Genomic DNA, 25,983 nt, shown 5'->3' on the forward strand with positions numbered 1-25,983 from the left:
GGGATCGGTTGGTAGGACATATTCTGAGGCATCAGGGTATCACCAATTTAGGATTGGAGGGCAGCGTGGAGGGTAAAAATCATAAAGGGAGACCAAGATATGAATACACTAAACAGATTCAGAAGGATGTAGGTTGCAGTAGGTACTGGGAGATGAAGAATCTTGCACAGGATAGATTAGCATGGAGAGCTGCATCAAACCAGTCTCTGGACTGAAGACACAACAACAACAACAACAACAACAACAACAACAGAAAACAATGAATTGTATGTTAAGTTTTGATTGTGCAGTAACTCATAAATTACTTCAGAATTATATTCAGCTAGTTCAGGACGCTTTTCATTGTGACCTACAGAGGCTCCATGTGTCTCCTGATACAAAGAAGTGAAACAACTGACAATATTCTTTAGTACATTAAATTCATTTTAAGATTTTGATTAACAGCACATAACCTAAGGGATTAGATGCGGTTTCAACATTCATTATTTGCATTTCTGACAGATTCTTTGTCTGCATGAAACTACCAATTTCCAGAATCAAAGAATGATGCAATGACAGATATTCATGTCATTAATTCAGCACAAAAAAAGATATATTGCCACACAATAGAAACCATCCCAATACTTTCCCAGAAGTGATTTAGGAAAAAAAAAAAAAAACACTAAAAATCTAATAATAGTGGCTGGAAGAGGCATCTTGGAACTGTGAAACTGGTCCAAGCTCATCCAAATAAATCCCAGACATTTGGCACATTCCTGTGAACCACCTTCCCTCCTCATCTGGGTTCAAATGCGTTGAAAAGTAATTTTAGTGCGAATAAGAAATATCCAGACACCTCTTTAGCATTTTGTCAAGTCACATTGTGAAGAAAACCAATAGTAACTTCCATCTCTATTGAAGACTGTCTCTCTACATCTGCATCTAACCACCTTGATTTCACATGTTTAACCGAATACTGATTACACAAAGTCATTATGAAGTGTATTATCTTGTCACACATGTAAACCTTGGGAAAGTTAGAGCAGATATGTGCTGAATGAGAATGCAAGGGCTCATATTGACAAAATACTGTCAATAGAATTTGGAAGTTTTTTTTGTAATTATGTAGTAATATTCAATGCCCTGCCTAAGAAATGTACATCAAACAAGACAAGACTAACTATGCTTTAAGATATAATTTATGGCTAATAACAGCATATTAATTAATGCCTAGTAATACTTGGTAAGGGTATGTCTGACAACATACTTTCATAGTCTGGAGATTCCGGTCACTTGTTATACTTACGAGAACAAATTGGCATTACTTTCTTGGAGTGTTCAATTCACAATATCTCCCAAATGGTGTTTTTGGACACATGTAATGCATGTGAAACCTCTGTAGGAATGCCTAAAATACTGAATACTTTTGGCCACACTGAATACATTAATGAGTGGGAAAATTAATCAACACTAAACCACCTACAACACAACGGTACGACATGGTACTTGACCAACTGCAGATGTTACAGGAGAATAATTCTTTGAGAAACAAAGGCAATTAACAAGTCTTAAGAGTTATGTCAACCGAACTGGGTGGAAAAATTATAAATAAATGGGTTGTGACACTGTCCTAAAAACACCTCTACACCACAATGAGGAAGCTATTTAAAACATGTGCATAACTCATTAAGATAGGTGTTACATATTGAATTTTGTGAAGTAAATAACCAGTAGGTGATTGACAGCTGTGCACTAGTGTCTTCAGTGAAAAACACAAAATTCAGCTTATTTACATATTTATATAAATTAAAGGCACTTCTGTGAGGACAGAATTTTTTATAAATTTCCAAACAGTTACCCGAAGAGAAGATAACATACGAGCATTATCAAAAACAGAAAAGAAAAAAATCCTGGTATTTACATACACCACACTTGGTGCCAAAATCACACTTGAAAACAGTCTTTTGGATCTCAGTAGATAGTAGATGCATTAACTTCTTAGATTTATTTTCACCACAGGGGAATCTCAGTAGCATTAGGAACTACTGTACATCCCATACACATTCCAGAAATCTAACTACTATGTTCTTTCAATGCTATCTTAATATCATTCAAGATAGAAATATGCTTGCTTATCCGTTCCTGAAAAAGGTATGGCTGGAACAGAGCTAACAAAGAGAGAGATCACTTACTTCTGAAAATGAAATACTTCTAAAAGTTCCAAAGGTATAAATCAATCAAGTGCTCTCTACTTGTGCAACTAAATTTCTGTATCACAGGACTAATATTTTTTTTTTTTTTTTAATTCCTATCATGAATTAACAATTCCATACTAATGACTACTTTAACTATTTCCAGAATCCACAGGTGAATCATCAAACACTGAATGTGCTAATTCCAGTTGAATTAGGCACGACACCAGCTGCTGCTATTGTCTATGAACAGACTTCTCATCAAGTACCGTTGTGGTAACAGTTATTCTCTCCAACTCACAAAACAGCCTAATACTTTTCATCAAGACCGAATTGTGAGGATTTCACTTTTTAATTAAGTTATTGATAAGAATTTCCGTACTTAAAAAATGTCAAACTGTTCATAAAAATCACCACTTTGCTACACTTTTGTTTCCCCATAGGTATTCAGAGAACGGAGGACTGTCTATATTTTCCTGAGTGTATACGAGAATGAATCCTAAATGGCCATTTTGGAAGTTAAATCTTGAGGACTTCACATAAGATCCACCAGAAGCTCACTTTATGGGCAGTAAGAAGAAAGTACTTTATTGCAAAAATTGAGCCAGTGGCTAACTCTCAACACAAATCAATGGGCATGATCAGGGTTTTTTTTTTTTGTTAAGAAAACAACCCACCATTCATCTTATTCGACTCACAGAAGCACTGGACAACTTAAATCAGCATGGCTGCACTGTTTTGCACACTGATTCTCTCTGCTATAATCTCAACACCTAACCACAGCAGATCTTGCATCAAACAGCAAAATATCAATTTTTCCTTCTGTATCTACACTCCACGCATCACTTTTATCACAGAGTGGAAAAGAAAGAAAATTTAAGAAACAAGACACACAAATGTACAATTGACCTAAAACTGAAATGGCAGTCTAGCACAGAGTATATTTTACGAATAAATTTCAGAAAATGGAGTAAGGCTAGAGGGGATGACTAGCTGGATAAATCAAGGCAAATAAAGAAATAAAAGACAGAATAGCGAAAAGAATTCTTGTTTTCAAATTTTATTTTTTTACACAAAAATAATCTTATTAATACCAAAATTAAATTTTATTAAACGCTGCAATATCTACAGATTGCACATGGTCTTCAAAATTCTGTATCTCTTCCACAAGCAAATCCACAGAAACTTTTTCATCTTCGACAACACACATGATCTGCAGCTTGTTAATTCCATAACCAACAGGAACGAGTTTGGCTGTGTAACAAATCAAATATTTAGCATCAGAAAAAAAATTGATAAACCATATGTTACTATTAATACATAGATAAATACCATACATGTTACTGTTAAATGTAATTATATGGCCAATACATAGAAAATTGACCAAACATTCAACCTACATTTTTTTATTATTTGGCCCATGTAATTTGATATTACACAGTGCACCACAGGTGTCAGAGAAAACATTGATATTTACTTATGCAGTGGGTATTCAGATCTCTATTCTCTTAATTTGACTGACTCTCAAAGAACAAATGAGAATATTTATACATTGGTTTTCACCCTAGCATGCTCATCAGGTTTAAACATTGTACAAACTCAATACATTTTTACAAACTGTTATATGCCAATCCTATTTACTTCAAAATAGTTGCTGTTTGTGCCTAGACAAAAATTTCAACTAAACATAAAAATTCGATCAAGAAGTATTGCAAATTCTAATTTATCAAACAGATGTAATTCGATTTTGATTTCTGTTGTACTTACATGCACCCCATACAAGACCATCCATTGTAATACTTCTAACTTTATTTTCCATTTCTTTCATATCAGTCTCATCATCCCATGGTTTCACATCAAGAACAATACTTGATTTTGCAATAAGTGCTGGCTTCTTTGCTTTCTTTTCTGCATAGGCCTTTAACCTTTCTTCCCTAATCTTTTCTGCCTCAGCATCCTATAAAAGAGCATTCAATTAGCAGGGAAGATATGCAAACAAATTTAAAAACACACACACACACACACACACACACAAAAACAACAACAACAACCACTGTGGGTGTCGGGGGACAGTCACTGAAGTCTTTCTTAAGTCTTATGAAAAAGTTTTGGCAAACCTTTATTTCCTTTAAAATTCATTTTTTGCATATTACGTTAGAAGTAAGGATTCATCCACCCACTCTACCTGAGAAGGGACAAGTCCAGATACAAATAAACATTGAGGAGTCCCACTTTCAATTCACATACAAGATACTTTCAGCTTTTTTATAGGACGCATGAAAAACATAATGAGATTGATTTTTATCTAGCAAAGTTTTTTTTCAACAATATTGTCCCCTTCAAAGCACTGTTTCCAGCCTTGGTAGCAGAGCTGAAATGCTTCAACTGCTAGAGCCTTTAACATGTCAGTCACATTCTTTTGAATGTTGTAATGAGTCCTAATATGATGTCCTTATAAGACATTTCTTAATTTTGGGTAAAGAAGGGTCACAAGGACAAATCAGATGAATGGGGGGGGGGGGGGGGGGGGGAGACAGGATTGCTTTTTTAAATAAAAAATTCCATGATGGAAGTGGCCATGTGACATATTCATGATGCAGCATCTTCTTGTCTGCAACATCTGGTCTCACTTGGCTCTCCTTTCCCTAAGCGTTTTGAAGACATCTTTGTGAAACACTTGGTTGACAGTTTTTCCTGGAGGAAAAAAATTTTTATCCACAATACCCCCAGTGTCAAAAAAGCAAACTAACTACATTTGCATAGACACTCCACAATCTAGCATATGGTGTGTGGCAGAGGGTACCCTGTACCACAATTAGTCATTTCCTTTCCTGTTCCACTCCAAAAAGAATGAGGGAAAGAAGCTGTCTATATGCCTCCAAATTAGCCCTAGTTTCTTTTATGTTATCTTTGTGGCCCTTACACGCAATGTAGTTGGCGGCAGTAGAATCTTTCGGCAGGCAGCTTCAAGCGCCGATTCTCTAAATTTTCTCAATAGTGCAATCAGCATTGTTTTGATCTTTAAATTGGTCATTCAAGCTTTTTTCAGTCAAGGAGACGTCTCAGTGGGCTGCTCCACACTTTATCTCAGGATCATACTAAAAAAAATAAAAAAATATCCAAGATTCTCATCTGTGATTACACAACTGAACCATTTGTAGTTACTGGCAACCCTCTCAAGAATATCTATGCACACGTATCTTAAATTGTTCTACTGCTCATTTGTGAGTTTTTTCAACACTATTTTGACACAAACCTTTTGCATATGCAAACTTCGGTAAAATTTGATGTATTGATGATGTACCACCATCAATGTTAAATGTCTGATTTCACAAGAACAAGTACCCATTCAATGATTTCATTGGTTTTTTAAGTTCAACGTCTCTCAGACCAAGGCTCATCTTCAACGCGTTCTTGGACTTCCAAAAAGATTTATGCCACCGACAAACTTCTGCTCTTTTTAAGGAAAGTTTCCCATAGGCCTACTTCAAATTTCCAAAGGGCAAACTCATTGCCTCACTAAGTTTTACACAAAACTTTATGGCGTAAGATTGCTCTAAATTCCTCTGTCCCATTTTCGTAACAACAAAAAAACAACTTCACTGAGGGCACTCAAATCACGTGGCACGTGAATGGAGCCCTAGCTCTGACTTAGCGTCTGGAAGGGAAGACCGGTCTACGCAAGTGTAACAAAACAACATTGCCAGATCACTTGCAGTGCTGTTAATTTCATCATATCTCTCTCTCTCTCTCTCTCTCTCTCTCTCTCTCTCTCACACACACACACACACACACACACACACACACACACACACACACACACACACACACACAGAGAGACAGAGAGAACAAAAGCTTGCATGTAAAGTCAGTGAATAACAAGTGCGCTTTGACTACAGGTGCTCATGCACAGAGCAGATTTTAACTTAAGAAGCATACTGAAATAATAGTCAACCTGAAACAGCCCTATCGCCACCACCTTCGTCAACTTCAAGAATGCATAGATTGACAGCCTTTTTTCCACCCTGGAAGTTTACGGCTTGAACCTATTTGACAGTAAGCCTTATCAAGCCAACACATACGGACATAGTCAGCAAAACAAATATACTCACGAAAAGGTGGTGGGGGAGGGGGAATCTAACAGGATTTAAGGAAAATTACAAGCATTTAGTGAAGCTGATTATCATGTTATGAGTTGAATGAAACCACTTGAGTCTAATGGATCAAGAATAGCTTTGTGAGCTGAAGTGTATGGTAGAATAGTTTTCAGTGTGACCCTACATGGACTTCTACCATCTGATCACAAAATGTAATACAGATTCAGTATGTTAGCTTGCTGTGTAAACAGATGCACCCTAATAAGTGAACGTCTCTTCACAACTGACTGGGAAGGAAACTAAATAACCCACCAACAGTGGCAACAGTTCAAACAGTCCAACACACACAGAGATAGCATATTTTTACTTTTACGTGCAAAGAAACAGAAAAACCACTTTGAACTGAGCAAGGAACCCTTCTTTGGTCTTTGTTATGTGACAGCAATAGCTATTCCTCACAAAATATCTGATAATGAAAGACAGGATATACCTGAAGGTATCATTTGGGGAGCTGCTTGAAAATTTTATGCATTTAAGTAGCTATCAAAGGTCTTCTTGAAAGTTAAAAATATAAAAAGTGTTTCCAGAATGAGATTTTCACTCTGCAGCGGAGTTGTCGCTGATATGAAACACACAAAAAGTGTTGTCTGTATATGAAAGCCATTTGCATTGTCAGTTATTGGCTGTGCACCAATATCTCCACATGCACTGAAGACCATTATTTTCCTGAATATTACAAATCAGCTTCAACACTACCCCACTATCTATTCCAAGGTCATTTCATTGTAATCAGGATGAATGATCCTAAAATCCTTCCCAGTTTCACAAACGACAACTAAAATCAACTCCTTCCAGGAATCACGGAAGTCTTCCATGGGCAACAGGTGATTTTGAAGTGGTTGGAGGATTCCCTATGCCGCTCACTGGCACTCTTACATGGTATAATGTCATACCTGACGTAGTTTCATTTAAATTAATACACAAACAACATCTGTCCACCTGTTACCATTAATAATGCCTTATGTGAAAAGATTTCTGGGTGTTATTTGGAGACCCTTCTGCTTCAGTACAGAAGTCATTGATGACCTGTCATTCAGCAGATAGCAACAGATTGGAGTCTAGATATACTTTACCTGACCACACTTTGTCCACTGCACTGTTACCCTAACAAGAAATCTGTTTGCCTATGGATACCTCAGATGTGGACTGAAACACTGCTCCTAGCAGTCACTTTAGTGTACGTCAGCTATCATTTCTCACTGAGAAACATCTGAAGGCAAGTGAGCAAAACAAGAGACTACGAGGGAGAGGGGCAGCAACAATGGCCCAAGGGCACATCATCACATATAACAATAAGAGAAACCTCAATCAATCTGAGGTTACCAAAACAAACATGTGGTGTGGTGTATTGAAGTTTACGAGACTGCATTGCAATTAAGAAACCATGATGATGGAAGGGTGTGAGAATTCTAAACAGACTGTGACATTCAGGTTTAATGAAACATAAATTCCAACAATTTTAGGTATCATACTTGCAACGATGGTGAACTACTCTGAGGAAGCTAGTAGATACTCCATGCTCAAAAAGTAAGACACACTGCTTATCTAACTTTCCACTACACTTCAACATTTAATCAACTGATTTGTTTAAAATTTGCTTATATAGCAATTCTCTGGACTCCAGCTTACTGCAGCTGCCTCCTCAACACATTGACTATATCATACCACTTTTTTCTCTGTCCGAAAGCTACCTTACATCAAATTCTGTACAGTTTCAGAACCTTATAAATTCCGTTAAGAGGAGGAATGACTAGAGCCGCAATATATATTTCTTTAATCCAGTGTTACTGATATGAACCATTTACCATAAAATGACAAGCCTACAACAATTACTAGAGGGAACAAAATAAAAGGGGTAGTTAAATGGAAAAAAGTACCTAAACTGTTTATTCTTACCAAACGAACTCCCATAACTTATTACATTTATCCTGCTGTGAGACAAGACAATCACTGCCTTTATGGAAAAATGTTTGCAGTTGCCTACTGATTCAGTGCATCTCTTCATCCAAAGCAAATTGATGGCCATGAATATCTTTGTTTCAAGGCTCCAAAGTTACAGAAATTGTATGAGGAGAGATCGGAACTGTACGGAGGATGTGTAAGGCTTCACAGTGACACTTCTACAATGTACTCTAAACAACACCGATTTCTCCCCATGTGATTTCCATATTTTTGAAGCCCTGAAGAAAGACAACTGTGGCTGTCTGTCTGCTTTGGCTGGAGATACAATCATGATGCCATAGGCAATTACAAACGCCTTTGCAAGACAGCACTGACCATCTGGTCTCACAATGGAGTAAACGTATTAACAGTTATGCCGACCAGTTTTGATATAATAAACAAATTACTTCATTTCTTTCCTTCTGTACCTCTTTCATTTGACAGCTCCTTGTACATCTGACAGCTGTCAAACAACATCAACAGTGTCTCTCCTCTTCATATCAGACTGGAGATCATTGAGGGGACTTGACAGGTTAAAAAGGAAAGACAGCTGACTAAGAGACCTGGATGAGATGGACCTACCCATAGTGAGGATGATGGTAGATGTGGATGATGGGGGAGGTGTCAGATGGTATAAGGTAAGCACTGTGTCTGCTTCAGTCCAGAATTGATAAGGGCAAATTGAGAAGTAAAGATAGATTATGAGAAGGGAAATGAATAACGCAGTTGAGAGAGAGAGAGAGAGAGAGAGAGAGAGAGAGAGAGAGAGAGAGAGAGAGAGAGAGAGAGAGACTTTGTCAAGGAGTGTGTCAGAGGGCAAGTTCCGATCTTCCACGTTTCACTGAACTCTGGAGGGGGAAGGAGGGACCGGCAGCAATTTGCCCTCCACCATGTTCTTGCATCCTGTTGACACCTTCCTGTACTTAATATCTATTAACACACCCATATCCCCAGCTCTTTTCACCACACATTTATGTCCGAACAGCCAGCAATAGGTTTGACGTAGCATATCTTCCTATTTGATCCTTTAGCCAAGAATAAAGTTTTTTGGGGCAGATGAGACAATGAGGTGATTTAGCATTTGTAACTACCAGTCCAGAGCAACGAATTAAGGAACATAAAATTAGTTCAGATGGCAAAGATGTCAGTCAATGGAAAATGATATCTTGTTTCTCAACTTAAATAGCAGGGCAATCCTACGAAAGATCTCATCAAGCATAAAGAATCTAGAAAAAACCAGTGAGTGGACAAGCTGAAGTCTTATGTGTAACACACAGTTTTCTAGGGATACCAAAGGAGAGAGATGGATTAAATGTATTAGCAATGAAGTTGGAAGTTGAAATAATCACTTTCATTATATTATCAAGGAAACTTGAGGATATAATGTGCGACACTGTCAAAATTACACGTGAACCTCAGCTTATTTCACTGCCATCTCTTTGCTTCCATTATTAACTATAAAGCTACAATTAATTAATATTATTGGATATTCCAAGTTCACGTCTTATATATATATATATCCTGCTACTGTTTCCTTAAAAGCAAGAAAACCTTCAGACAGTTTCAGTATGAACCTTTTACTTACACCTTCTGCACTGTTAACAAAACGTCAATCAAGCTGGAGATCTAGTTCAGTTGAAACTAGAGGAAGGAAGCATATAGTCTTCTGTATCATAATGAATTTATCTCACCCATCATACATTCAACATCCTCCCACCTCCCTTTTAATATTCCAACTATGATTACGTCAACTGTTCTTGAGACATTGATAAAGCCACTACAAGAGTAATAACCCAAACGTTAAAAACTTCAAATTAATACTTAGCAAGTGTAATCATAAAGGAAAGTTCACCTCCAATTAAGCTTGTAATGAAAATCACAAACAAGAGTGACGGCCAAATACATCTGCCAATGAACATTGACCAGACAAAGAGTGAAGTACACCATCAGTTATTCTTGTCTCCTCTTCCATAACAACCAAATGAGATGTTGAAGCAGTTAAGGGCATGTGTGTGGGATACCGTAGGAGAATTAACCAAGTGAGTCTTAATGAAAGGTAGGCATCAAAGAGCAGAATACTGGCAGCACTTCCTCATGTTATAACTACAATCTTGGTATACCCTATATGGCAGAGATCGAGTGGGGAAAATAGAATAAAAAATATCCTGTATAATATCTGAATGTTTCAATTTAAACATTAACTATTTTTACATTTTAAACATCAGCAATTCTAAATACTGTAACAAAGTCCTAATCAAGAAGGTACCCAATTATTAACTTCACTGTTAAACTTCACACAATTCCACAAGTTTATCATAACTGTAAACAAGACAACATTGTCCCAATTATTTTGGTGCACTTACTACAGGGGCTAATTTCACATCAACTGCAGACTGTCCTCTTGCTTCCGTTATGTGGAAGTATACGCAAACTGATTTTAACAAACCATTTTTCAAGCTTAGCAGATACATTACTATCTTAACTGCTTGGTTACAATTAAAAATTATGAACCACGAGGAAAAATATCAACCGCAAGGAACAAAGAACAACAACCAAACCTCTGTCAAGTATATGAAAATTACAAAATGATGGAAACAAGAAGGGGAGAAAAGCTACTACTTGCTGTCAAGATGTTAAGAAACATCTCATTCTGGTTCTATATGACAGCATCTGAAGATAATTACGTTAAGCTTGCCAACTACTGAAAAGGAATACAAAATAATACTGAAGACTGTAGGCCATATGCACATCCCTCTTTAGTTCTGAAACTTTAACACTAAACATCTCAATGACATCGCACAGGAAAAGAAATTAGAGAATACTGAGATGACAAACCGACAGTTTTGTGGGGATAACTACATCAAGTTTTCACTCTGATTTAAAGGTAGAAACACTACAGTCCTCAAGTGAACACAAATTCGTCAGAGTTGTTACATGCAAATTATCCTAGAATATTATTTACTTCATTGTCTTATTTGGCAAGTACTATCTAAAGATTTTGAGTATTTATTGTGTCAGGCAATGCGAAGTCAGGAAACATTTTTACTAAACCACATACGCACAATTACATTTTACAAGTGTTGTGGTACAATGTTACGCTACGACTGTTACAGTGACACACGACATGGCAAGAAAGCATAAAATTATAGTAAATTTCACTGTTCTTTGATTTACGTAATGGAAACAATCAACGTATCCTAATCACTGAATACACAACCCTAAAAATAACAAATTACCCTCACCACATACTTAAGTTTATCATAATTTAGTTTTCTCTTAAACTTATCGAAAGATCGTGGCTTTCTATATCAGATGTGTTATCTAGCACAATCTTCGCGTCCATACAGTTGCAAAAATAATTTTAACCACTTACCTCCTCGTCGTCTGAGCCGAACAGATCCACATCGTCGTCATCATCGGCTTTTTTGTCTCCGGATGGCGCACTGCCATTCGTTACTGCTCCAGCAAAAGCCGCCGGTGGTTTCTTTTCACCTGGAAATTTCTTGCTGTCAGCTCCATATGATTTAATATGATTGTACCAACGCAATGCATGAGGTGTATCAGCTGATGGAGGCTTTCCTAACGTTTCGAATACGCACACATCTGCCTGCGTTGGTTGAAACCTGCAAATAATACATTCTTATTCAACTTTAAGGTTCAATACAATCGTTTCTGACTTTACTCTCTGTCCAGAAATGACACAGTCTCACAACACGTGTTCCACTGTAGCTTGCTCATATCTCAATTACAGCTCACCCGTCGACATAGCTTCTGTCTGCAAGGTATGCGTCCAGGGATTTCACACCGTCTGTCGTTTTCAGATCTCCTACAACCATTGTGCTTTATTAATTAAAAAGTAATATATTGGGTCTCACGCTGGCACCCTACTTAATTGACCACAGACGTGGGTAGAAGGAAGGGGGAGGGGATGTGCTTCACACATGCGACTCTTTGGATTATTTATTCCCGTATCGTCATTCAGATGTCTCTTCTCTCTCTTGAGCGTGCAATAGAAAGCATCGTACTCGTAGTGAGTTCTTTTAACTTTTAAGGTCTTTATAGCTGCACCTGGTCTGGGATTTTTAAGTTACTGTTTCACGTACAGTGAAATATAACTATCATTATTTGCCACGCGCTTCTATGAGCTTGTAACAAGCACTATTATTCGAAGCTGAAGACCAATAACAATAAAGAGAGTTTCGTGTAGTAAGAAATATGGGAATTTGACACTGGTTTTTTTCATTCACCCTGAAGTGACAATCGATTGGAATTTGTCGATTGTTCCAGAAACAACTCCATGTTACGCCACCTGTCCAACCGTGACATTGTTGCCCTAAAGCAGCCTTTAACAAACGCAAATCTCTTCACGATCATCGCAGTTGATACTACATTCCATGAACTTTAAGTATGTCGATGATTGCTGACGACTTGTACCATCGTCTACGTTTGAAACGAAAATTGTTTCCATGTAAGACTGCCAAAGATAGTCCACTGTATATTTTAGTTATGTTGCCCAATGCTATATCATTCCTTGAGCTTTATTGTTGATGTGAAAATTTGTAACAACGGTTGCAGTCTGTTAGTCGGATATGCATGGTTGATTAACAAGGGCTGGTTTCCCACATCTGACTATCTGAGTACTGGGCTGGTGCCCACGTCCCCTCAGTTACACAATTCACAAACATCTAGAAAAAATTCGCGCATTGTTACATGGGGTAACGCTAGACACAGACAAATGAGGTACCCAGTGTGGAGGAAAGTGATGAGGAGGGGGGGGGGGCGACAGGAAGGGCATCCAACCACCCTCTAGCACTAAAGCTGGATTTCTATTTACACAGGTTTGAATAACGGGGTTAACGTGCAATAATCCCTCATAGACGCCAGGTGAGAAAACTAACAGTGAGAGTATGTAAAGTATGCCAGTGAGATGCGAAAAGCAGTTCAGTCATTGTCGTAATGTGGAGACTGAGCAATTTATCTGACGTCCAAAGGGGTATGATCATTGATTTCCAGGCCAAGGGTCAGAGTTTCCGAAATGGCTCAGTTTGTAAAGGATTCGCATGCTGCTGAGGTTAAAGTATACCTTGAATGGCAAAATGATGCTTTCCAAAATTGGCACCAAGGCAATTGTGGTGCACTACAGACCCTAGATGATGGGGCTGAACAACAGATGAAGAGAGGTGTGAGGGCCAACTGACGTGCAAATGTGCAGTTGTTGAGCAACTGACCACTCAAATGAACCAAGGGGCTACCAGCAGTGTCTCCTCAAGTACCATTCAGCGAACATGGCTCATACGGGCTTTTGCAGCAGGTAGCTGCTTAACGCATCCATGCTGACTGCTGTTCATTTGTGACGAAGCCTGTAATTTGCACACCAACACCGCAACAGAATTCCACTGAGTGGCGAGAAGTGAATAGCATTTTAAGCTGCAACAGACAGGTATCCGTTGGCGCGTATGGGACGAAACTTCTGAAAGCAAACACTCTGCAATAATTGTCGGAGTGTTGTGGTCTGGGGAATGTTTTCGTGGCATTTCCTTAGTGATATCCTCGTTGTGGAAGGCACAATGAATCAACAGAAGTATGCATCTGTCCCTGGGGACCATGTTCACCACTACATGCAACTTGTTTTTTCTTGCCACAATGGCATCTACCAGTAGAACTATGCAACATGTCAAACAGCTCCCAGTGGATATATGTAGTTTGAAGAGCGCAAGAATGAGCTTATTGTACTCCTCTGGCCATCAAACTACTTGGATTTAAAACCAAACGAGAATCTGTGGGGCCACCTCAATTAGGCTGTTTGGGCCATGGATATTCAGCACAGCTGACCATGGCACTGAGTTGGGTTTTGGCAGGTGGTCACATTAATGTGACAAACATACATGCCCCCACCACCACTTGCGTAACTCAACTTACATGTAGAAACACCCTACTTGCGTGCTATCATGTCACCTTTCATGTAAGTTACGAAAGTTAAATGATATTTAACTTTCTTGCATGATTTCGGTTCCCTCACCATTGGTTATGAGGTTCAGCAACTGCCACTAGGTGGATCTGATCTCATTCTGCTTTCCTTCATTGGATAATACACATCTTGAATCGTTAGCATTATGATAAAATAGTGGGCTTAGTCTTCAAAGAAACAAATAAATACTTTATAAAGCAGCAAAATTTTGTTAATTCACATGATAGGAATCTTATTCCAGCATTCAGCAATTCATTATAATCGCTTGTTTGTAATAAAGAAACATAGCATCATTTGAAGTGATGTATGGATTCGAAAAAAATATCACTGAGACTATGGGCTTGCTGAGGTTCACATTACTGCAGGTAGTCAATATTGAGCTGGATTTGGTTGTTTGAGGGAAGAGACCTAACAGCGAGGTGATTGGTCTCATCGGATTAGCGAAGGATCGGGAAGGAATTCGGCCATGCCCTTTCAAAGGAACCATGCTGGCATTTGCCTGGAGCGATTTAGGGAAATCACAGAAAACCTAAATCAGGATGGCCAGACGCGGGATTGAACCGTCGTCCTCCCCAATGCGAGTCCAGTAGTCAATATTCTAAAGGTATTTTTTATTTCTGTATAATGATAATAATTTTTACTGTAGTAATTGAGTGAAACATTACAGTTAAGTTGGTATAAAAAATTTATTTGAGCCTTTGGAAATTTAATATTGCTCTTGACCGTAATTGAAATACTATGTCGTTGCAATAGTCTTTGTATTGGGACATTCACTGAAAAATGACTGTTCTGCACTGTAGTACAAAGTTTTATTACAAAATTATGTGTGGTACCGATAAAGGAAGCATCACATTTACATCATTTGTGACTTATTAGAATCTTGACTAATTCTAAAAATAAAAACAAAGCAGGACTCTAGAGACAGAAACCTTACTTTTCAATGTACCTTCAGTGTATTGTAGATAGCACCAAACTGCTTAACATAAAAATTTAGAAATAGTGTTCTTCAGAATACAGTACAAGTAATGCAGTGACACTTGTAATTTAATGAAACCTGGCATGGCATCTCACAATGTGTCTTAGATTTTTGTATTGACACAGAATGTGGTTCAAAAAGCATTAAAACTCAGTTTTACACATTCAAAAATGATTTTCGTATACAGCCGATAGCTCCCTTATTAGTTTATTGGATGTCTGCAAACGATTTATACGAGATGCCGATTTCCTTACTCAACATTTGTGGGTCCGATTTTTATTTGTCAGCGCCATCATAAGCTCTTCAGCTAAAAGCTGCACAAACCGCAGTAAGGGAAACGCGAGTTTCACTCAAAGCTTCGAATGACATTAGTTTCCTTCTATGAATAACGTCACTTGACGCCTTCTTGATGGTCACATAAATAGTGTTTCTGCTTTCAGTGGACTAAATCTTAACAGCAAAGGAAGGAGCAGCTTTAAAAGGGAAATCCCAACTTAAAAAGTCCATATTTTGTGAGCACAGAAATGAGAAGTAAGAATTATGTATTCTTGTATTTAACTTCAAGACTGAGATGCCACAGTCGCTGCATAAAAATGCCCAAAAACTTTTCGTCCCCATTTGTGGCGGCATCTTCAGATATGAAGGCTAAGGAGTCCTGAATTAATAGATGTGTTATGCACTGGATAAATACATCAACTTTCATTATGTGATTCTGAACATGTATGACTGTGATATGCGACATCATGCTTGATTATAAGTAATTCCTCTCTCTGTGCCAAGTTAGCATCCATACTTTATGATAACTTCTTCTTTCTTCCTGTTAAAATCAGGATGGCAAATTTCTGTCTGAGTGTATATGATAATGCATTGTCTTAGGTAGAAGTGTAGGTTCACAAAATTTTATTTTGCTGTCTTCAAATTGTAAAGCACGTTTACGATGTTCACCTTAACAATATATTCCAAGTGAAATATCCTCTTGTGTTTGGCACAGTGGTTCTTAATACTACTTTCTGAGGTTTCAGTACCTGCACAGCAACAAGTGAACGTAATTTTAGCCAGATCAGCTGTTGCCAATGAATGGTATACTTCTCTTGCAGATCTGAGGAATTCATCGTTTTCTTGGTAGGCTTAAATGTTAGTTTCATTTATACTTTATCAAAACTTTTCCTGTGTGATCAGTAATCTTGTTTATAAATGGGTAGCAGATTTTCCCTGTTGGCATCTGTTGTTCTTCATCGTCCTGAGAATCTTTCTTCTCGGTGAAAGAGTTCGTTTTGAGTCCTTATCAGAGTAACAATTTTCATAGGACTATAAAACAACTGAACTCTTCTTATAAGTAATATGGTAATATGGATTATAGATTTTATTGTCTTTATCCAATAAATTTTAAATTATGCCTCTCTTCTGTTTTGGACGATTTCTTATGGTGGTATCAAACTGAGGAGCTTTTTCGATTAGCGACAATAACTGACAACGTTTGCCCACTGGCTTTATTGCACATGTGCAGGCTTGAAAAGCTTCCAACTCAACGAGTTTAAATTTAAACTCGTTGTTTCAACTGCTAGTAGATTCGTTTGAGCAAAAGTGTGCTGACGATCAGCACCACTTGCAACCTGTCTCTACTGCTTATGTACAGCGTTTCTCACTGTTCAAACCACTTGCACTTGTGGAACTAGTGTACTGAGGCGTACTAGAACAATAAGAATGATGTACAACACGGTTATATATAAATTGTTTTATTCCATAGAACAAACATACAGAGTTTCCACACCATTAGAACGTGAAGAACCGACTGCTAGTCTCTGCTTTTTCTCCACCAAAAAGCCTCTCACTGGGCTGTCATAGAGGTTTCGACTTCTTGAAGCTCTCGATGTTCTCATAGAGCCCCCTGTGGGGACTATGGGGCTCTGTGGGTTGCGTCGACAGCGAGTGATGAGTGAGATCGCTGACTGACTGGGCCGTGGTTGGTATGTGAGCAAGACATGATTGGCTGGCTGCCGTACAATGGTGGTGAGCTCGTTTGAGGCCTCTGGCATGTGTAGGTACTTGTTGTCTACCGCAGAATTGGGAGTGGTGTATTGGGGAATGACATACATGTGATATTACGCCAGGTGGTGCAGCCATCTGATGCGGCCACAACGTGATTTGCAGGTGACATCCAGTGCAGGTACAGCGGTGGTAGTACTGGTACTACGGGTGAGGTTGCGAGTGTCAGTGTCGTCTGTTCGCCTATGTTTGAATCAGGTGGTCCAATGTCTGTGAGGGTAGTAGTGTGGCTGCCGTGCAGAACCCAGGCAGGTTTTAGCCTCACAAGCGACACTGTTGTTGGTGTACCAGACACTAGTACTTTGAACGTTTGTTCGTCATGGGACAGCACTTTGTGAGGTGATTCTATTGTGGTTGGACGGCTGGTCATATGGTTTCGTCACGTATTACAAACTCACACTGGCGTAAGTCCTTACAAATAATGACTTGCACCTGCATGTATGTGGTGACAGTGGCGGCACATACATGTTCTGAATATGTGTGCGAACTCAGTTGACTAATGTCATAAGGTCAGCGTGCGCTGCATCGAATGTAAGCTTTGTGAAGTCTGCAGGAAGCAATGGTGTTTCACGATATAGGATAGGTGCAAGTCACGCATGAATGTCATCTTTGTGTATTGAACAAATGCTGAGGAACACCCAATGCAATGCCTCAGACAGGAACCACTAAGGCACATCACAGCTGCCTTCACAGTCCTGTGCCACTTCTCGAGCAGCCCATTGCTTTGGGGGTGATAAGATGTGGTGTGCATGCGAAGACAGCACAGGCCTATGAATAGAGATGACTCGAACTGACAGCCCTGGACCATGGTGACCTGTTCTGAGATTCCAAAGTCTATATTACTATAAATGTGCATGCCGTCATTTCCAGTTTAATGTCACAAATGGGTACCATCTTGATCCATACTGATATTCTATCAACGGCTGAAAGCAGGTGCCAGAAATCTTCTGAGGAAGAGGGCCTATAACGTCAGTATCTACATGTTTGAAACATGCTTTGGGTATGGAAAGTGTCCGGGCTATGACTGGGCAGGTCGGCCACTTTTGTTTCATTGACAGACTAGACAGCCTAGTCACGAGCATCTTCAGTCTTGCTTAAACCCATGCCATATGAACCCTTCTGTGACAAACCACATTGTTCTGATTCCTGGGTGGCTCAAGTTGTGTAGTCTGTTCAAAATTTGCCATTGTATCCTGAGTGGCACAAGAGTGTGTATTCTGTCTCGGGACAGTTGCACAGCAGTGTCAGCTCAGTAATGGGTAAGGTCCAGCTTATGATTCAAAAACTGGTCGTCTAATCTGTCATCAGATCGTCTATCGCCAAAAGTTCATAGCTGTATAGTAAAAAACTTGCACCAATCCATGAGAGGTAGTCTGCAATTACGGTGTCTACCCCTTGAAGATGGCGGATGTCAGTAGTGTACTGCGAAATGAGGTCTAAATGGCGGAAATGGTGCAGGTAGATGTCTTGAGGTAGCTTCTTGATTGTGCCAGCAAGTGGCTCAAGGTCTGTGTAAACCATTAAATTGCTACATTCTATGTTCTCTGCAAAATGTTTGACCACAGCACATATCATGAGCAGCTCACTTAGACTGTGGAGGCATGAGCTTCTTGAAGAATAATCAGTGCAGCTGTCATCGATGATTTGCTGCAGGACAGCCCCCACCGCAGTGTTTCTAGCACATGTTGTAAGGATGAGTTGTGCATTCAGGTGGGTATGGTCTAGAGTGACAGCATTAACTAGCGATTGTTTCAAGATCTGGAATGCTTCTTTCATGTTTGTCGTCCATTCGATCTTTTTCTTGCCATGCTTGTCCTTTCCGGGCAGCAGAAGTTTAGTGTGCTGAGGAAATGACTTAAGTCGTGATACATCTCCAGTAGAGGCAGGCTCTGGACCATGTGTTTGAGCTCTGCTGTGGGGTGGATGTCATCCGCATACAGATCGGGGCCCAAGAAAGTGATCTCATGTCGTTCCAGTTGAGATTTAACCACCTAATGATAACCCCCTCTCTACTCGGACTGTGACTAAGACCTTTTGTAAATGAACCGAGTGGCTTGTGATTTTAGGAATAGATCAAAGCATCGTCTAAACATGTGTAGCAGAAGAGGAGCCTGTCAATGAATCGTTGCCACATTTGGGTCACATTCTTCAAGCCATATGGCATTTATAGACACTGAAAGAGCCCAACAAGTGTATGAGTAAAATCTTAATGGTTAGGAATCGGATAACGGTCATGAATTGTCCTGGAATTAAGAACACTTTAATCGTCTTAGAGTTTCATGGTACCATCTTTTTTGGGGACTGGTTTGATTGTGGAGGGCTATGGACTGTCTGACAGTCACATGATCCACCCTTGGAGCAAGTTGTCAATAGTATTCTTCACAATCTGCAGATCTGCTGGATGGAGGCAGCGTGGTTCATGACAGCTGGGAATACCTTCTGTCATAACGATGTGGCACATTGTTCCATCTTTAACCACACATGTAGGTGCTAGGCAGCAGGAGTTGCGGGTAGTAGAAGCACTGTTTGTTAACACCACACATTGCCTTGTACTAACTGGGCACATTTGTTTTCCCATAATGGCACAATTGACAGTGGAGGGGTGCCTCGTTGGTCATGAGTGCAACTCACTGGCAGCGCATTTGATGTAACCAGCTGCTGTGAGGATAATGACCACAGGTGGTTGTATGCCAATGCAAGTGATGTAGTGCTGGTTTAGATGCAGCATGTAAGAGAAGAATCCTTGCATGGGGTTTTATGATTGTGATCAGCAACTGAGAATTTGTTGATGTGTCATAAGGATATTGTTTATTGCGTGAGCACACTCATGGAGGGTCTCTGCATAGGCTTCATTGAAGATGAAATATTTTGATCAGCGGGTCACATCATATCAGATTGTAGGTGGAGAGGGTGCATTGAAACTGTCCATACCATATCCCATCGTATGCTATGTGAGTGTGGCTCACACGATGTCTGGCAACAGTTGATTGGCACATAGGAAGTTGATTCCCAGGAACAGCTCCATCATGTCAGTTATGTGCAAGTCCCACTGACATGGAACATTTGTTGCTAGGCAGATGGTTATTGATATTTTTGTATCCCGCCTGGAAGGCGGCACGTGGGTAGAAGCAGGAAAGGTAATACACGTCAGTACTGCAGGATGAATTTAAATTACCTTTACTCTAGCAAAAAGAATACATAACTTTGCCACGAGGTGCGAAGTGTCGCAGTGTCGCGGCCGTCTGCTCTTCATCAAATGAGCACAATCGGGAGCAGAGCTCGTAGAGCTCTCCCACTCCAGCTAGAGTGCGCTGTCGTTGGTGTCTGTCATATTGCCAACTTCAGAACTTGCATTTACGCCGTGGCATCGTTGCTATCGATACCACATCCCTCCCTCCTGAAACGACACACTATCGTTGAGTATGGCTTCTGACGGCAGGTGGAGGGACCCAGGGGGGGGGGGGGACCCAGCTGAGGGGGCGGACAGTGGAACTGCCACAGCGAGCTGTCCACCCGCGACCCCGAATTGCTCGCGAGGGGGCGAGGAAAACGCCCTGTGGAAAACCTGCCCAGGCCGCGCACCACCACTGGGTAAGCTCGGATGAGGAGGCGGAGAAGCGACCGCCATGGGCGACGGCGGCGGCGGCGGCGGCGGCGGTGCGACGGCAGCCTCAGCGTCCATCATTTGCGGCGGCGAGAGGCGCCCGTCCAGTGCAGGTGACCGGTCCGATAGCGGCGACGACGGCAGGCGCGCCTGCGGCGGAGGCGCGAGCGGTGGAGGCGCTGTCGGGGGAGACGTGGGCCGAGGCAGCAGAAGCCGTGAAGTCGCCAATTCTGCCGGAAAACAACCAGCGGCAGAAAACCGGGGACGGCACAAACGGGTCTGGTTTCGGTGTCACGTGACAGAGCCGGAAGGACCAGAAATGACAAATAAGGTGCGGCCAAGCTGGCGAAGAAAGCGCCCCTGTTCCCAGTGCCGCCTGCCAGAGAAAACGCGATAGAACACCAAATTGTGCAGCGCCAAGCCAGAACGAGGCGAAGCAGCGGGAGCGCGCGGCGGCTAGTGCAATAGCTGCAGGAGTGACGGATGGGCGCGACGATGCAGCAGTCCCGCTGGGGAACAGGTGCTGCGCTGTTGAGAGCGATGTGAAGCAAGGAAAGTCCAGAGCGCGCGCCAAAGACCTTGTAAAAAATAACTAGACTCACTTATGACGCTGCAGTCGCGGGATAATTTGAAACTTCGGTTGGACGCCATTATATTGGTTGTAGTCTGATGTGTTGTATAGTATTGTTGTTTATGAAGACCCTGATTCAACGTTGTATATTTGTTGGGGCGTACATACGGTATTTGTTACTCGTAATTCTACTGTCTGTACGTTCCAATCAAAAGAAGTACAATGGTGAAGAGTTGTGCAGCGATTAATTGTACAAATAAATTAGAGAAAGGAACGAATATTACATTTCACAGGTATGTGGATATTTTAAGTTGCTTTGTATGTCAGTGCACTTGCTTAATAAATGTTTTTGTAACACGTTATTAGCATAATGTCTGTGCATCTATTTGCAGGTTTCCTTTCTCAAAACCACAGCTGTTACAAAAATGGTTACACGCTGTCAGGAGGCAAGATTTCAGACCGACAGAATAACTTTTTATATGTTCTGATCATTTTGAAGAAAGTTGGCTGATCGGTAGTGTTTTCATGGTCTAGGTTAGGTTGAAACTTGATAATTTGGTCGTGAGTTGCCAAAGCACTATGCCATATATAACGCACTTCTCGTCATAAAATCTAAAGCAAGGTAGAGTCAGAAAATATCTGTTAATATAGTGGGCAAATCTTCGAGTATTTTGATGCATTTTGCATACATCTATCATAAATGAACTACGAAAAATGCTAGGGGTCCAGTACATAACTTTTAGCAACGGCAGATTCCATGTAGTACGTAAGATAAATTCATAAACAGTGACTAGTTGCTGTTTGTTAATAAATTAAAAAGTATATTGTAGTAACGTATTTAAATGAGGCATTATGTTTGTGACCTAACCCAAGAGAAGGCATTTTATAACCAAAAGCGATGTATAAACATTCGAACTCCCAGCGTCAGTTTACCACTCTAACGGCCGCCGGCCAGCTATTCAATTTGTCCGCTCTTCACAGTCGACCACTCGTGCGGTTGTGGGGGCCTGGCGCGCGCTCGCGAGAGTGCGTGGCGCGCAACTTGCTCATCTGCGACTTAAACGTACGCACAAAGCGATCAGCCTCGCTGTTTGACTGGGAGTGGAACGGGGCTGAGGTCAGGTGGCGAATGCCATTAGCAGCACAGAACGCTTCAAACTCTGAGGACCCGAATTCGGGGCCTTTGTCGGAGACAGTAACTTCAGAAAGGCCCTCAATATAAAAAATTGATGTCAAAGCCCAAAAAGTACTCACAGATGTAGTAGAAGATATAGATACAACAAAGGGAAGGTTGCTGTGCGCATCAATAACTATCAAGTAGCGGGTGTCCCAGAATGGACCCGCAAAATCAACATGAACGTGCTGCCAAGGCGCAGTAGGAGTCGGCCACGCAAAGAAGCTCTGGCGGGGAGCCGTTTGATGATCCGCGCAAGAGCGACAATTAGCAAGCCAATTATCAATATAAGTCACAGCTGCAAAATACTAACACGAATTCTTTACAGACGAATGGAAAAACTAGTAGAAGCCAACCTCGGGGAAGATCAGTTTGGATTCCGTAGAAACACTGGAACACGTGAGGCAATACTGACCTTACGACTTATCTTAGAAGAAAGATTAAGGAAAGGCAAACCTACGTTTCTAGCATTTGTAGACTTAGAGAAAGCTTTTGACAATGTTGACTGGAATACTCTCTTTCAAATTCTAAAGGTGGCAGGGGTAAAATACAGGGAGCAAAAGCCTATTTACAATTTGTACAGAAACCAGATGGCAGTTATAAGAGTCGAGGGACATGAAAGGGAAGCAGTGGTTGGGAAGGGAGTAAGACAGGGTTGTAGCCTCTCCCCGATGTTGTTCAATCTGTATATTGAGCAACCAGTAAAGGAAACAAAAGAAAAATTAGGAGTAGGTATTAAAATTCATGGAGAAGAAATAAAAACTTTGAGGTTCGCCGATGACATTGTAATTCTGTCAGAGACAGCAAAGGACTTGGAAGAGCAGTTGAATGGAATGGACAGTGTCTTGAAAGGAGGATATAAGATGAACATCAACAAAAGCAAAACAAGGATAATGGAATGTAGTCTAATTAAGTCGGGTGATGCTGAGGGAATTAGATTAGGAAATGAGGCACTTAAAGTAGTAAAGGAGTTTTGCTATTTGGGGAGCAAAATAACTGATGATCGTCGAAGTAGAGAGGATATAAAATGTAGGCTGGCAATGGCAAGGAAAGCGTTTCTGAAGAAGAGAAATTTGTTAACATCCAGTATTGATTTAAGTGTCAGGAAGTCATTTCTGAAAGTATTCGTATGGAGTGTAGCCATGTATGGAAGTGAAACATGGACGATAAATAGTTTGGACAAGAAGAGAATAGAAGCTTTCGAAATGTGGTGCTACAGAAGAATGCTGAAGATTAGATGGGTAGATCACGTAACTAATGAGGAAGTATTGAATAGGATTGGGGAGAAGAGAAGTTTGTGGCACAACTTGACCAGAAAAAGAGATCGGTTGGTAGGACATGTTCTGAGGCATCAAGGGATCACCAATTTAGTATTGGAGGGCAGCGTGGAGGGTAAAAATCGTAGAGGGAGACCAAGAAATGAATAGACTAAGCAGATTCAGAAGGATGTAGGTTGCAGTAGGTACTGGGAGATGAAAAAGCTTGCACAGGATAGAGTAGCATGGAGAGCTGCATCAAACCAGTCTCAGGACTGAAGACCACAACAACAACAACATTATCAATATGTATATCAATGCCGATCCAAGTGCAGTGACGACGCGCTAATTGCTTCGTCCGCACTATACTCCAATGACCAGTAACCTGAGGATTTCCGACTGCAACGAACGAGGTACAACCACACAAGACTGATCATTGTCAGTTCGTAACAAGATAACACTATGGTGTACAGACAAGTTGTGATGTTGCGGAAAGTAACGCCGTACAAGAGGATCTCGAATCAGTGTAGCAGATGGAGGCCATTGAGTACAAATATACTGCAAAATAATCTGCAAAGAAGCATAGGCGGCTGTCGCGGAAGCAATGCGACGAAAATCCACTGGTAAACCATCAGCTAAGTCCTTATGTTGCGAATCAATAAACATGCAGGACAGATCGGAAGAATCAAACGCTTCGTCAGGACCGATAGGCAGACGAGATAAAGTATCAGCATTGCCATGCTGGGCTGTAGGCTGAAACAAAATTCCGTAATTGTAGTTAGACAAAAACAAAGACCAACATTGCAACTTTTCTGCAGTATGGGCCGGAACTGGCTTTGACGGGTGGAACAACAAAGTCAGAGGCTTATGGTCAGTGACCAAATAGAACTTGCGACTGTACAAAAAATCCTGAAACTTAGTTACTCCATAAACAATAGCTAAAGCTTCCGTCTCGATTTGAGAATAGTTTTGCTGGGCAGAATTGAGCAACTTAGATGCAAAAGCGATCGGGCGATCGACAGAATTAGTGCGGTGCGAGAGAACCGCTCCGATGACGTGCGAAGATGCATCGACAGCCAAAATAACTGGTTTGGAAGGGATCGAAAGGAATCAAACAGCGATCACTCAACAAAGCAGATTTGAGCTTGTGGCCGGCCACGGTGGCCGAGCGGTTCTAGGCACTTCAGTCCAGAAACGCGCGGCGGCTACAGTCGCAGGTTCGAATCCTGCCTCGACATGGATGTGTGTGACGTCCTTAGGTTAGTTAGGTTTAAGTAGTTCTAAGTTCTAGGGGACTGATGATCTCAGATGTTAAGTCCCATAGTGCTCAGAGCCATTTTTTTGAGCTTGTGGAAAGCAGCGTCATATGCCGAAGACCAAACAAAAGGAACGTTCTTACGCCGAAGGCGATGCGAAGGTGCTACAATCTGCGCTGCATTTGGTATAAACCGAAGATAATATGAAATTTTGCCCAACACAGACTGCAGTTCTTTCAAGTTCCTGGGCGCTGGCAAGTCTCTAATCGCACTGAGATGTCATGGCGAGGGGTTGATACCCTGTCCATTAATCATATGTCCTAAACACTGAGTCTCAGTTTGAAAAAAATTTGCACTTGTCCCTGTTACACTTTAGTCCTGCCTGCAAAAGTACAGTAAATAAGCCACGTAAATTCTGCAAACGTTCGTCAGGGGTGCGACCAAATACGACTATATCGTCCAGATAGTTGGAACAACCAGGGACAGTGGCACACAACTGCTGCAAGTAAGACTGAAAAATAGCAGGAGCCGAAGCACAACCGAATGGAAGGCGGCGAAATTTGAACAATCCAAGGTGGGTGTTGATCACAAAATAGCGCTGCGACTGTTCGTCGAGCGGAATCTGAAAGTAGACGTCCCGTAAGTCAATTGTGGAAAAGAGTTTTCCTGCACCAAGCTTATCAAAAATATCTTCAGAACACGGTAAGCGAAACGTAGCTACCACTGTCTGAGGATTTACTGTAAAGTCAGCACAAATACGGAGACGACCGTTTGGTTTCTTCACACACACTATAGGCGAAGCCCATGGCGAAGCAGGAACAGGTTAAATGATACCACTGTCTAGCAAATACTTAAGTTCAGCA

General features: G+C 40.8%; 1 protein-coding gene across 1 annotated transcript; it reads right to left on the reverse strand.

The window, feature by feature from the left end:
• Positions 1-3,215: 3,215 nt before the first annotated feature.
• LOC124595101 (elongation factor 1-beta') lies at positions 3,216-12,188 on the reverse strand. The gene is made up of 4 exons (XM_047133694.1): positions 12,026-12,188; positions 11,643-11,892; positions 3,939-4,128; positions 3,216-3,425 (listed from the first exon to the last, which is right to left on the reverse strand). Exons 1-4 carry the CDS (start codon positions 12,103-12,105, stop codon positions 3,271-3,273), a joined length of 675 nt encoding a protein of 224 aa, XP_046989650.1. The 5' UTR covers positions 12,106-12,188; the 3' UTR covers positions 3,216-3,270.
• Positions 12,189-25,983: the final 13,795 nt, after the last annotated feature.

This window comes from Schistocerca americana, chromosome 2 (assembly GCF_021461395.2).
Source record: "Schistocerca americana isolate TAMUIC-IGC-003095 chromosome 2, iqSchAmer2.1, whole genome shotgun sequence".
Lineage (NCBI taxonomy): Eukaryota > Metazoa > Arthropoda > Insecta > Orthoptera > Acrididae > Schistocerca > Schistocerca americana.